We start from the raw sequence: 13613 nt of genomic DNA, 5'->3' as shown, positions 1-13613 counted from the left end.
TGCTGATAATAATAATAATCAACTTTGTGACATCACCTTGTTGTGGATTATTTTCCTGTGACAGCACAACACCACGTGTTTAATTCCTGTTCCTGTTTCTACAGATTATATTTTAATACGTAAATTTTTCCTTGCCTTCATGAAGTCTCTGGTTGTTTCTCTACGTTTAGGACAAAACTGTTTACTAGATTGCTTTACTAGGTGTGTTATGTTGTTACTGTTCTTTGTTTGGAATTTGGAGCTTATTTCTGAAAGTCCAGCAAAGAATGTGGACATGTTCTTTGTCTTTAACAAAAAACATTGAGTTAATCAGTTTACAGATTGAATTCCTCTGACCACTCCCCGTTCCTCTGAACTCTACGCTGCATATAAGGTTTAAAAGGGAGTGTACGTATCATAACACTACCTCACACTTTTGCTCTCTCTCTCTCTCTCACACACACACACACACACACACACAGACAATCTTTCATCTTATGTTGCATCTCACCATGTGGAATAACAGCTCTGAAAGTAATGCCACCTCCATGGCTGGGAGCACAGGGGTCATTGAGCAGGCACTGGGGCTGACTTTAGCTGTCATGTTAGGGCTGGTGATTTTCTCCCTGGGTTGCTCGGTGGAGGTGAGTAAGATCTGGTTCAACCTGAAGCGCCCGTGGGGTATCTTGGTCGGGCTGGTGTGCCAGGTCGTGGTGATGCCCCTCACCTCGTACCTGCTGGCTCTGGCATTCTCCGTGTCACCAGTGCAGGCTGTCGCCATCATCGTCATTGGGTCCTGTCCTGGAGGAACCATCTCTAACATCATCACATACTGGCTGGACGGCGACATGGACCTTAGGTACGATATGTCAAATACTTATTACCTAAGAACTGCTGCTGTAATCATGAAGACTGTCCTGTACTCATCCCAGAGCTCAATACTTAGTACTGTTTGGAAAAATATTCCTCAACAACATTACGAAACTAACTTCGAGTGGGTCCTCTCAAAGGTCCTTCCTTATCTCGTCTCAGGGATTTTATCCTCGTACTTCACTTCTGGCTTTTTCAAAATCCAGTTTTCTGTAAAAAAATAAATAAATAACTCATTGGATGAACACAATTTAATTGAGGGCAGGATTTCCATCCAATAAATATATATGTATAGCCCCAACTCCTAAAAAAAACTGATTCATGCAATGAGATGTAATTGAGTTGGTCCAACTTAATTTGATCAAATAGAGTTTAAATGAAATGGATACATTTATAAAGTTAATTTTTTACCTCAAACTATAACATTTAACTGGAAAATAAATTATTAGGTAGAAATCCTTCTAATTGAATTCCCCCTATATAGACACAAGAGAGACAGAATTGGTTCAGATGTTTTTATTTAAAACACATAAAAACAAGTATAAAACAGGTGTGCAAATGCAAAGACAAAATAAACTTGACCATCACGAATAAAAATAACAAATACAGTGGTGCTTGAAAGTTTGAACCCTTTAGAATTTTCTATATTTCTGCATAAATACGACCTAAAACATCATCAGATTTTCACACAAGTCCTAAAAGTAGACAAAGGGAACCTGATTAAACAAATAAGATGAAAAATATTATACTCTGTCATTTATTTATTGAGGACAATGATCCAATATTACATATTTGTGTGTGGCAAAAGTATGTGAACGTCTAGGCAGTTAATTTGAAGGTGAAATTAGGATAGTGTGATTTAAATCAATGCGATGACAATAGGGTGTGAGTGAGTGCTCTGTTTTATTTAAAGAACAGGGATCTATCAAAGTCTGATACAGTATCTCACAAAAGTGAGTACACCCCTCACATTTTTGAAAAAATTTGTTTCTATCTTTTCATGTGACAACACTGAAGAAATGACACTTTGCTACAATGTAAAGTAGTGAGTGTACAGCTTGTATGACAGTGTAAATTTGCTGTCCCCTCAAAATAACTCAACACACAGCCATTAATGTCTAAACCGCTGGCAACAAAAGTGAGTACACCCCTAAGTGAAAATGTCCAAATTGGGCCCAAAGTGTCAATATTTTGTGTGGCCACCATTATTTTCCAGCACTGCCTTAACCCTCTTGGGCATGGCGTTCACCAGAGCTTCACAGGTTGCCACTGGAGTCCTCTTCCACTCCTCCATGATGACATCACGGAGCTGGTGGAGGTTAGAGACCTTGTAACAAAGTGTCATTTCTTCAGGGTTGTCACATGAAAAGATATGATAAAAAATTTACAAAAATGTGAGGGGTGTGCTCACTTTTGTGAGATACTGTAGATAGTTCATGAGTCCAGAATCAGGAGAACATTGAACAACGATGGTGTACATGGCAGGGTTGCAAGGAGAAAATCACTGCCCTTATGCAGTTTGCTAAAGATCACATGGACGAGCCAGAAGGGTACTAGACAAATGTTTTGTGGACAGATGAGACCAAAGTACAATTTTTTATTTAAATGAGAAGCATGTTTGGAGAAAGGAAAATACTGCGTTCCAGCATAAGAACCTTATCCCATCTGTGAAACATGGTGCTGGTAGTATCATGATTTGGACCTGTTTTGCTGCATCTGGACCAGGACGACTCGCCATCATTGATGGAACAATGAATTCTGAATTATACCAGTGATTTCTAAAGGACAATGTCAGGACATCTGTCCGTGAACTGAATCTGAAGAAAAAGTGGGTCAAGCAGCAAGACAACGAACCTAAGCACACAAGTTGTTCTATCAAATAATGCTTAAAGAAGAATAAAGTTAATGTTTTGGAATGGCCAAGTCAAAGTCCTGACCTTAATCTAATAAAAATGTTGTGGAAGGACCTGAAGCAAGCAGTTCATGTCAGAAAACCCACCAACATCCCAGAGTTGAAGCTGTTCTATACTGAGGAACGGGCTAAAATTCCTCCAAGCCCATGTGCAGGATTGATCAACAGTTATTTCTGCACAAGCGGGTCACACCAGATACTGAAAGCAAAGGTTCACGTACTTTTTCCACTCACAGATATGTCATATTGGATCATTTTCCTCAACAAATAAATGACCAAGTGTAATATTTTTTTGTCTCAATTGTTTAATTGTGTCCTCTTTATCCACTTTTAGGACTTTAGGACTCACATTAATGCAGAAATCTAGAAAATTCTACAGGGTTCACAAACTTTCAAGCACAACATACAGTAATAATACATATTACATACAATCCAGATAATACATATAGAAAATAAATGGAAAAAATGATTTACACAAAATTTCACAGAAGACACAAATCAATCGTTTTAATAACTAACGTGTTAAATCGTAATGTGGCTAAGCTAAAGTGTGCAGCGCTGAGGTTGAGGAGCCAAGCGGCTGTCTAGCTAGCTAGTTTTGGAAAAGTTGGAGAAAAAAAAATGTGCTGGGACGAAATACGAGGCGTACTTTAGACTCGGACATCTTGCTAGCCAGAAATCAATCTGTAGTGCTAACATTTGTTCCCCGGGCTACCAAACTTTAGAAGTTGAACTGAGTACTCACTGACGATGCTAATCTGCACATCGTGTGAGTCTGAATTTAAGCCAACGGACACTTGGAACAATTCACCTCGCTTATTTATTTCAACGATTCCAGTTCTGTGAGTACATTAACCATGTCACTCATGTTTGCCTGATGGTCCGTCTCTCTTCTCGTCTCTCAGCATAACCATGACGAGCGTGTCCACTCTGCTGGGACTGGGCACCATGCCTCTGAGTCTGTATCTCTACTCCCACACATGGGTGGAGGCAGGGAGGATTGACATCCCTTATCTGAATATAGGTAAACGCACTCCGAGCTCTCCCTTGTAAGGTACCTTTCTAAGCTAGGAACATTACTAAGTACCAAATAAAGTGTCTACAATTTGCCAAATGTTTGTCATGATGTTACGTTTTATAGCTTTGTAAAATCTGAGAGCACATATCAGTCTCCTAGTAGTTGATAATAAAATAATACAAATGGGCATTTGTTACTGAAATGGAAATGATATGAAAATGACAAGCCACAAACTTTGACTTTTCTTTAAACAATTTTTTCTCTCGATTGTAAGGATACACGTACATTTTTACAATTTTAGTTGTACATACGTTTTCATTTGAATTTTTTTAAATCTAGAAACCATTTTGCTGGATGCAAACTTTTGCACTCTATATACATTATACTAATAAATACCTCACCGTTCAGTCCGTACAGGGTTTTGCAGATTTTTTTTCGCTGCTGCTTTTATAAAAAATTTTGTGTGCTTTTTTTGCGGGAAAACTACTCGAATTGTCGAAATCGCAACCTTTCGCAGCGATGTTTGTCGGTAAACGAGATCTTTTAGTTGTACTAGTGTTTGACGCACGTGAATCAAAGAGATCTTTGGCTGAACGCACGTCGTGATAGCGTCACATGACACGTCTCAGCCCGAATCTGCGGAAAATCTGCGGTAATTTAGAAACGTTGCAAGTTCCTCCGAATGTTGTGGAGTTTGCTTGGTTTGCTTTGCGTTCATTTCTGCGATCGCGAAATCAAATCATGAAATCCTTGAGGGACTGACTATATTAGTCAATATTAGTATATTAGTATTACTATATTACTGTATTAGTAATTAAACCATAAATGAATAAATACTTTCTTGTTTCTAGAAGTACTTAAGTATGTACATAAATATGTCTGTTGTGTGATTAATAATAATAATAATTTCTCTTTACAGGTCTCGCGTGTATCTGCCTGATTGTCCCTGTGACCTGCGGCGTGCTGGTCAATTACAAGTGGTCAAAAGTGGCACGAATTATTTTGAAGGTAATTATTTTGTTTGTTTTTTAAATGCAGTAAGACTCTCTTTTAACAAAACATCAGCTTTGATTGTAGGATTTGATCAGTAGAGTGGACATGGAGATGGATTAGAGATATCGTGATAACACCAGGGATTATCGCTTGTCTTATTACAGCCAACATCAACAAACTGTAAACTCTTAAAACTTTGTTGAAAATCAATTCCTGACAGTCTATAGATAAATTCTCCATTCTGATTGGTCAGAAGGTGTTGTATAATTTTATAAACAATGTTTCTATAGTATAATGTAATTTCTACTGCAATATTCTGTTTTATTGGCAGTGGTGGCTTGGCGGTTAAGGCTCTGGGTTACTGATCAGAAGGTTGGGGGTTCAAGCCCCAGCACTGCCAAGCTGCCACTGTTGGGCCCTTGAGCAAGGCCCTTAACTCTCTCTGCTCCAGGGGCGCTGCATCATGTCTGACCCTGCGCTCTGACCCCAGCTTCCTGACAGGCTGGGGTATGCGAAGAAAACAATTTCACTGTGCTCTACTGTATATGTGACCAATAAAGACTCATTATCATTATTAAAAAGAGAAAGAAAGAGAGGCTTTCGAGGGAACGAACGTTTATAGCTGCTATAACATAAGCGCTAATGGGGACTAACTTGTTTTGTGGACGTTTCACGATGTTAAACGTAACTATAAACGGACAAAAAAGTATGATGTGTCATTGGTTAAGAAATAAATTGTAATCTCTGTGGTATAAGATGAATAAAAAGTAAAAAAAAGGAAAAACAATAGGAAAACAATCAACTTCAACCAAGTGTTGCAACAGTCCCTCTGCTTTATCGCATCACTCCGTTGTTGATTATTTTCCTAGAGTAGCACGTCTTGAAGTGTGTAATTCCTCTTATACCACAGCAATCATTTACCAGTGATTACAGTTGTTATCAATTTTTTATTATTATTTTTATATAAATATCCATTTATCGTTTTTTTTTTTTTTATCAGTGGACTGAAATGACAAAGACATGACCAAAGAAGAACCAAGGGAACTGCTGTACTGAGGAACTTTTACTGAAATACAAAAAGACAGTCTAGTTTTTATGCTCGCAAGTGATAGGGGTAAGGATATGATTAACCAAGGAGAGACTTCTGAACTAAAGTGAGCCAATAGATATTACAGTGAGTTTGTAAAAAGAGCGTATATAGTGAACGATCCAAAACCAGTGCGCATATTAAACATTCTCTGACTCTGTTTCTCTTATCCTCTAGGTGGGGTCGATAGTAGGAGGCTTGGTGGCATTAGGTATTGGTATCGCTAGTATTTTACTCTACAACGGCCTGTGGAACACTGACACCCCCATCCTGGTCATCGGTAGTGTGTTTCCTGTGATCGGTTACTTCATAGGGTTTGTCATTGCCGTTATAGTACGCCAGCCCTGGAACCGGTGAGTGAAAACTGCCTGTCTACTGTCTTCTTATCATTTACTAGGCCAAGTTCACTTTCTATACAGGTGTAAATCAATCATTTCTCACAAATGATGATGATGCAAAATCTGATCCAGGTGTAGAGCTATATTTAGGTCCAATAGCACCACCACTGCCCTGATTAAATGGGATTAAAGTTCAACCAGATTAACGTCAAGTCACAGGAAAAAAAGGGCTCTTTTGTTTTCTTCAGATTTCTCTCTAGTGGTGTTCACGTGTGCACATTGCCAGGAAAAAAAAAATCCTTATTCACCTTCATACTACTGAGTATGTCAGTGCCATTTAGTATTCTGAAAATATCATTGATTCACATGAACTATACATGAACTGAACATTATATGTACTGTAATCTTATATCTCATTATTGTAAAGCATTTGTGTATTATTCGAAAAAAAATACTTCAATTTTTTTTATTATTATTCGTTTCACACCTCCAGGGTTGGGGGTTCGATTCCACTGCAAGGGTTTCCTCCGGGTTCTCCGGTTTCCTCCCACAGTCCTAAGTCATATATGGTAGGCTTATTGGCATGTCCAAAGTGTCCGTAGTGTATGAATGAGTGTGTGAATGTGTATGTGATTGTGCCCTGCGATGGACTAGCAACCTGTCCAGGGTATACCCCGCCTTATGCCCGCTGCTTCCTGGGATAGGCTCCAGGTTCCCCATGACCCTGTAGGATAAGCGGTATAGAAAATGGATGGATGGATGTTGTAGCGTGCACATCTCTGCCTCTTAAACTCACTTGTAGACCCTGCCCACTAGTTATTAATATTCATTAAGCTGAGCTCCTAGTAGGGAATCGAGACGTTGAGAACATTTTCGGCACGCCGTGTGAAACACGCTTCGCAACAGGACTTAAACCCTGAGACGCCGTGAGAATCAATTAACCTGCAGGTAATATTTAACCACAGTGTGAACCGATGGCCGGGTCAAGAGGAAAAGTAAAAGATTTACTCATAAATTTAATAGTATCTTGTTGAATCATAGTTGTGCTGTCGTACTGTTACCGCCCCAGTATGATTGTCCTATCACAGCACATCCCGAAGTGTTTATATTCCTCTTATATGACAGCAGTTTGCCAACAATTACCATTTTTTTATTCAGTAAAGAATGACACATCTGTATTTAAGTCACAGTTAATGTCGTGGAAATCATCAGCTGTTCCCTCGCTCTCTCCTGGAGCTGTCGGAAAAGTTACTGAGACACTGGAGACTCCTTCCATAAATGTTAAGCTTCACCATATCAATGATTATATATATGTTTTTTTCTTTTATTAAACAACAGCATGCTTTTTTAATCCATTTATTATTAGTCATTTTATGCAGAGCATCCACTGTATAAATATATTGATCTAGATAAATGTATCTAATATTCCTTAATACAAGGTTATTACTAAAAATATTATCATTTTAAAACCGATTTCTAGACAATTTCACTAATTGTCTTGTTCTACAGGTATTTATTTATTGAAATGTGTAAAATAATCTGGAGTATTATGTTTAGAAAAATATTAAAGGTTAATAAACGGTTCTGAGCATCCTAAAAGAGTTCTAGCTCGGATACCCTTCTATTGTAGGTTGTACGTAGAACTTTTATAAGGGTTCTTCTAGACGGATGCTCAAAGAACCCTAAACGGAGGGCGTGTTGTCTTTAAAGGTGAACACAAATGAACCAAAATTTGGGAATTTTATTCATTCTAAACTCAAAATGCAAAAAATATATACATTTTTTATTAAATAAATAAGAATTGTAAATAAATAAATAAGATAAATAAATAAGAATTGCATAATAAGAGCAACAGCGAAAACAGGACCTAGTCTAAAAAATGAACACAAGCAATTCCATGATGTTGGAAAGCTCAGTTTATTGTGAAATGTCAAATAAATTCCTGAATACTTTGGATTATAATAAGTATAATATATAAGACAAGAACCTTATATATGGCAGAACGTCAACATTTGGACAAACAAAAGCTGGGTGAAGATTTCTGCATCTGTACAGAAATAATCACAATTTCATATTTGAAAAACTTGTGATTCCTTCAGCATGTTATTCCTTCGAGTCACACATATGAACACAAGACATCATGTGAATAATATGCCTTAAATTACACCACATGTCCTTCATGTGAATAGTTAATGCTAATTATTAATGTGAAAATGAATGAATCACATGTGAAAACGAATGAATCGTGTGAAGAATCACAATCTGAAAATAAATGAATCATCTGAAGAATCACATGTGCAGATGAATGAATCAGCTTAAGAATTGCGTGTGAAAATAAATTAATCGTGTGAAGAATCACATGAAAATGAACGAATCGTGTGAGGAATCACGTGAAAATAAATTCATCATGAAGAATAAGATAAGATAAGATAAGATAAGATATAACTTTATTAATCCCCCGTAGGGGAAATTTAGGTCAGCATAGCAGCACGAAGGAATATAAAAGAACAGAACAGATGCCGTATTTTAGAAGTATTCACACACTATTTACACTATACAATCAATAATAATTATTTACAACCAGATAATGTCTCAGATATCATCAGGCTTAAATCTGTCAGTTTGGTGCTGTGGTGTTGTGGAGCCTGATGGCTGATGGCACAAATGAGCCTCCAAAGTGCTTTGAGGCTCGGGGCTGGATGAGTTTGTGGCTGAAGGAGGTCCTGAGCTGCCTCAACTCAGCATAGAGAGGATGAGAGGGGTTGTCCATGATGGTTCTCAGCTTCCTTCTCATCCTCCTCTCAGTCACCACGTCCACACCGTCCAGTTCCATCCCCACCACCGAGCTGGCCTTCTTCACCAGCTTACCCAGTTTGTTGGCGCTACAAGTCCCGATGCCACCTCCCCAGCACACCCCAGCAAAGAAGATGACACTGGCCACCAGAGACTGGTAGAACATCCATAGCAGCCTGGTGCACACATTGAAGGACCTGAGCCTCCTTAGGAAGAACAGCCTGCTCTGTCCTTTCCTGTAGAGGGCCTCTGTGTTGTCTGTCCAGTCCAGTTTATTGTTGAGGTGCACCCCCAGGAACTTATAGGTGTCCACCATCTCTACCCCTTCACCCCTTATTACAACAGGGGTGTGGGGCCTCTTGCTGCATCTGAAGTCTATCACCAGCTCCTTGGTTTTTCCTGTGTTGAGCTGGAGGTGGTTGCTGTCATACCATCCGATGAAGCTCTCAATCAAGTCTCTGTACTCTTCCTCTCTGTCATCTGTGATACAGCCGACAATGGCGAGTCGTCTGAGAACTTCTGGAGGTGGCTCATTCCAGAGTCGAAGCAAAAGTAAGAAGTGTAGAGTGTAAAGAGAAATGGTGACAGTACAGTTCCCTGGGGTGTGCCAGTGTTGCTCACCACGACTTCTGACTGGCAGCCATGTAGCCTGACATACTGCGGCCTGTCAGTGAGGTACTCAGTGATCCAGGCCACCAGGTCCTGATCCACCTGCATCACAGAGAGCTTCTCAGCCAGCCTGAGAGGCTGAACGGTGTCAAAAGCACTAGAGAAATCGAAGAATATGATCCTCACAGTGCTGTGTGGCTTCTCCAGGTGGGTGTAGGCTCTGTGAAGCAGATAGATGATGGCGTCATCCACGCTGATGTCAGCCTGGTACGCAAACTGCAGAGGGTCCAGGCAGTCGCATACCAGGCGCCTAAGGTGCTGCAGAACCAGTCTCTCGAAAGTCTTCTTTACATGAGACGTTAGTGCCACAGGCCTGACGTTGGAGAGGTCACTGGAACGTCCCATTTTGGGGACAGGGACAATGCAGGAAGTCTTCCAGATCTTCGGAACCTTCTTCAACCTCAGTGAGAGGTCAAAAAGATGCCGGAACACTCCTGCCAGCTGCTCTGCACACACCTTGAGGACCCTCGGGTGGATGTCGTCGGGTCCTCTGGCCTTGTTGATCTGGGTTTTGGTGAGCTGCCGTCTCAACTGGCTGGTTGTGAAGACCGGGGTGGAGGATAGGGAGGAGTGGAGTGGCAAGGGAATGGAGAGTGGAGTGGAGGGGAGGGGGGATTGGAGGGGCAGTGGAATAGAGGGGAGAGAAGGGAGGTGTGTGGAATCACGTTCAAACAAATGAATCATCTGAAGAATCACACGTGGAAATAAATGAATCATCTGAAGAATCACATGTGAATATAAATGAATCATCTGAAGAATCGCACGTGAAAATCAATGAATCATATGAACATTAATGGGAAATATGTTAATCATGTGATTCAAGAATCACGTGAAAAAAAATTAACTGTGAAGAATTACATGTGAAAGTAAAGGAATCATGTGAAGACTCACATAAAAATAAATGAATCGTGAAAAATCACATGAAAATGAATCAGTTGTGAAAATAAATGGATCAATAAATAGAAATGAAATTAAATATGAAAATAAAACAATCATGGACGGAAAAAAATCACGTAATGCATAAATTGCACTTGACGTTTCATGTGTAAAGGTCGCGTGACTTATTCCATCCATCCATCCATCCATCCATCTATCCATCTTCTACCGCTTACTCCTTTTCAGGGCGTGACTTATTCCTTTATAATGAAATACATAAAGGCTTTATTGATGAGGATGGACTAACAGACAGATATTACAGTGTTGAACTGAGGTAACAGTAACAGGACAATAAATACAAGGCGGCACAAACATTATGTTAAAAAACTGTGACTTAGATCTTAATTTCTTTTCTCAGAGGAGAAAGAATTACGTGGTTGAATCATCAATGTACAGAAAATATAGTGCTTGTATTTAAATGAGTAGAAATGATTAACGTTTAAATATAATTATAAACTGTCATTATAACAGCATGTGAAATTGTGGTTCCAGATGCAGGACCATCGCGATGGAGACGGGAGCTCAGAACATGCAGATCTGTGGTACAGTCCTGCAGCTTTTCTTCCCTCCACATCAGCTGTCGCAGGTCATCACACTTCCTATTATGTACAGCTGTTTCCAGCTGCTGACGGGCCTACTGTTGATCATAGGTGAGGGTGAAAATACATTTGTATTGTTATTAAATCTAAATGGATTTTAGTTTTGGAATTGAGGATGTTTTGACACCGATTGTAATAGTAAGCTTTCTCTGTTTTTTCATTTTCATTTACAGCTTATCAGATTTACAAGAGGATGGCGTATAAGAATAATTTTATGACCTCAGAGGAAAACGGCCAGCCCAAAGAAAATGGTCCTAATGGGGAAATCAGTGCCACCAACACTACCTACATGAGTGACTTCATGTAAAGCTGACAGGAACACCGGGCGACCTCGAGTATCAGTCACGGACGATTAAAAACATCTCCCTGGTGGAGTGCTACAATTCAGTGTAACTCTCTGAATTTGTACATGCGCTGTATGTAAAAATTTGTTTTTGTTTTGTTCAACTCTAACACTTGATAAGCACTGTGAAACTAGGCTAGTTAAGCTCGGAGAAGCTAGCACTCAAGATTATCTACCAGCAAAAAAAAAGATTTCAAAACAATAGAACCCCTCACAGAATTTGTAATGGTTTTATAATGGGAATTGCATTGGTTTTAATGGTCCCTGTGGGTCTCTACCATGAAGGACCTACTGTATAATGGTAAAGGTTTTAATAGTTTATAGCTGATAGTATTTGTAATGGTATTTGTAGTGGAAACCATTAGAATTTCCGTGATGGTTTCTATTGTTGCTAGTTTCGTATGATATAGAATTGACACGTACGGCCGTCCATTTGTTTCTTATTCTGACAAACAATTCGGCGATTTATACACACCACTTTTGTTCAAACTGTACAGCATTAAACGTAACTATAAACGGATGAAATCGAAGTGTTGCTCATCGATACAAAAAAATTTTAAAAAAAAGATTAAAAAAAGATTAAAAAATTGTAGTCAAGACCGCCGTTTTCCCAGTCCAACGCCAGGACTAGCCGAGTTCGAGTCGAGGTCGAGGCAAGATGGAGTCCGAACGAATCATGATGGAGGCATTGAATCCTTTTCGAGTCAGCTTCGTTTGTGCGATGCGCCGGCGATGACGCTGTTTTTCTCCAAGAAAAAAAAGACATTGTTTTCACAAAGTCTCGGACCAGAACGTGACCGTGTGTAACGAGACCAACGTCCAAGACCAGTCCAAGTCCAAATGGCTCTGAATCTGAGACAAATCCAAGACAATACAGAAAGTCCTATAGCCTTAGGTATAAAAAAAAATAAATAAGAAGAATAAAACAATTCGGGACATGCTGTTATAGAAAAACCAGAACATCACGACACTGAGTGTTTTATTTCCTCTACAGAGTGTAATGGTTCTTTCCAGGGCTCTATATTATGTGTAGCTTATTTTATTGTCTTTTTACTGTTCTATTTTATTAAATGTTTATTTTTCCCAATGTTTTTAGGATTGTAACTGGGTTTTTGTGACATTATTGTGTTATGCAGTACAGAGTTAGAGGTGCTACTGCACTTTAAACACTGAAACATACACAGGGGTGGGCACAGGGTGTCTGAGGGGCAGGGGCACCCTAAGGGGTACTTCATCATATTTTCTCAAAGGTATCCGCATCCTAGAGGGCACTTCGTCATGTTTTCTCACATATATCAGCTCCCTAGAAGGCAATTCATCATGTTTTTTTTTTCTTTTCTTTTTTTTTTCTTTTTTTTTTTTTTACATGTACGGCACCCTAGAAGGCATGACATTATCATGTTTTATAAAACATATCAGTAACTTAGAAGACACTTCATCATACTTTCTCAAAAGTAATGGCACCCTAGAGGGCACTTCATCATATTTTATCATACGTATCAGCACCTTAGAAGGCACTTCATCATATTTTCTCACATGTAATGGCACCCTAGAGGGCACTTCGTCATATTTTATCACACATATCAGTGTAACTGGTTGTAGTCTGCGTTGTGTGTTTTATTTAATCCAGAAAAAAAAATGTAGGCGGACGGCAGCTGGGTCGACTCTTTGTTTATTCTCTCCTCTCTCTCCTCTCTCCCATTCAACCATAACGCAAAAGGGCAGAGCACATGTTGAAACAAAATACAAAAAAATCACTCAAAAAGAAGGGTAAAACAACAAAAATAATCACACAGATAAATAAAATAACACTATACACACAAACTAAAATGGGTATATAAGTATAGAAATGATGATTTAAATAAAGATTAAACAAGATTACTGAAAACTCAAAATTAATCCTACCTCTCCCATTCAACCATAACATGAAAGGGAAGAGGAGGAGCCAAAACAGGAAATTACACAACCCAATGACATCATGATAACCAAAAGGGAAAGCACTCACACAAACAGACAGTCACACAGGTACACATCTCCTTTTGTGTAATTCTATACGTTAAATTTATGGAGTATTTT

The 13613-nt window shown here is 39.1% G+C and overlaps 2 protein-coding genes across 2 annotated transcripts; both read left to right on the top strand.

Annotated features, from left to right (window-relative positions):
• Positions 1 to 220: 220 nt before the first annotated feature.
• Positions 221 to 3103, top strand: LOC128622679 (sodium-dependent organic anion transporter-like). The gene is made up of 2 exons (XM_053649375.1): positions 221 to 924; positions 3096 to 3103. Exons 1-2 carry the CDS (start codon positions 477 to 479, stop codon positions 3101 to 3103), a joined length of 456 nt encoding a protein of 151 aa, XP_053505350.1. The 5' UTR covers positions 221 to 476.
• Positions 3104 to 3143: 40 nt separating this feature from the next.
• On the top strand, positions 3144 to 12030 carry LOC128621994 (ileal sodium/bile acid cotransporter-like). The gene is made up of 5 exons (XM_053648100.1): positions 3144 to 3785; positions 4699 to 4787; positions 6037 to 6212; positions 11088 to 11245; positions 11368 to 12030. Exons 1-5 carry the CDS (start codon positions 3674 to 3676, stop codon positions 11499 to 11501), a joined length of 669 nt encoding a protein of 222 aa, XP_053504075.1. The 5' UTR covers positions 3144 to 3673; the 3' UTR covers positions 11502 to 12030.
• The last annotated feature ends 1583 nt before the right edge of the window (positions 12031 to 13613 follow it).

Source organism: Ictalurus furcatus, chromosome 18, assembly GCF_023375685.1.
Source record: "Ictalurus furcatus strain D&B chromosome 18, Billie_1.0, whole genome shotgun sequence".
NCBI classification, from domain to species: Eukaryota; Metazoa; Chordata; class Actinopteri; order Siluriformes; family Ictaluridae; genus Ictalurus; species Ictalurus furcatus.
This window is presented reverse-complemented; position numbering and strand designations above follow the sequence as displayed.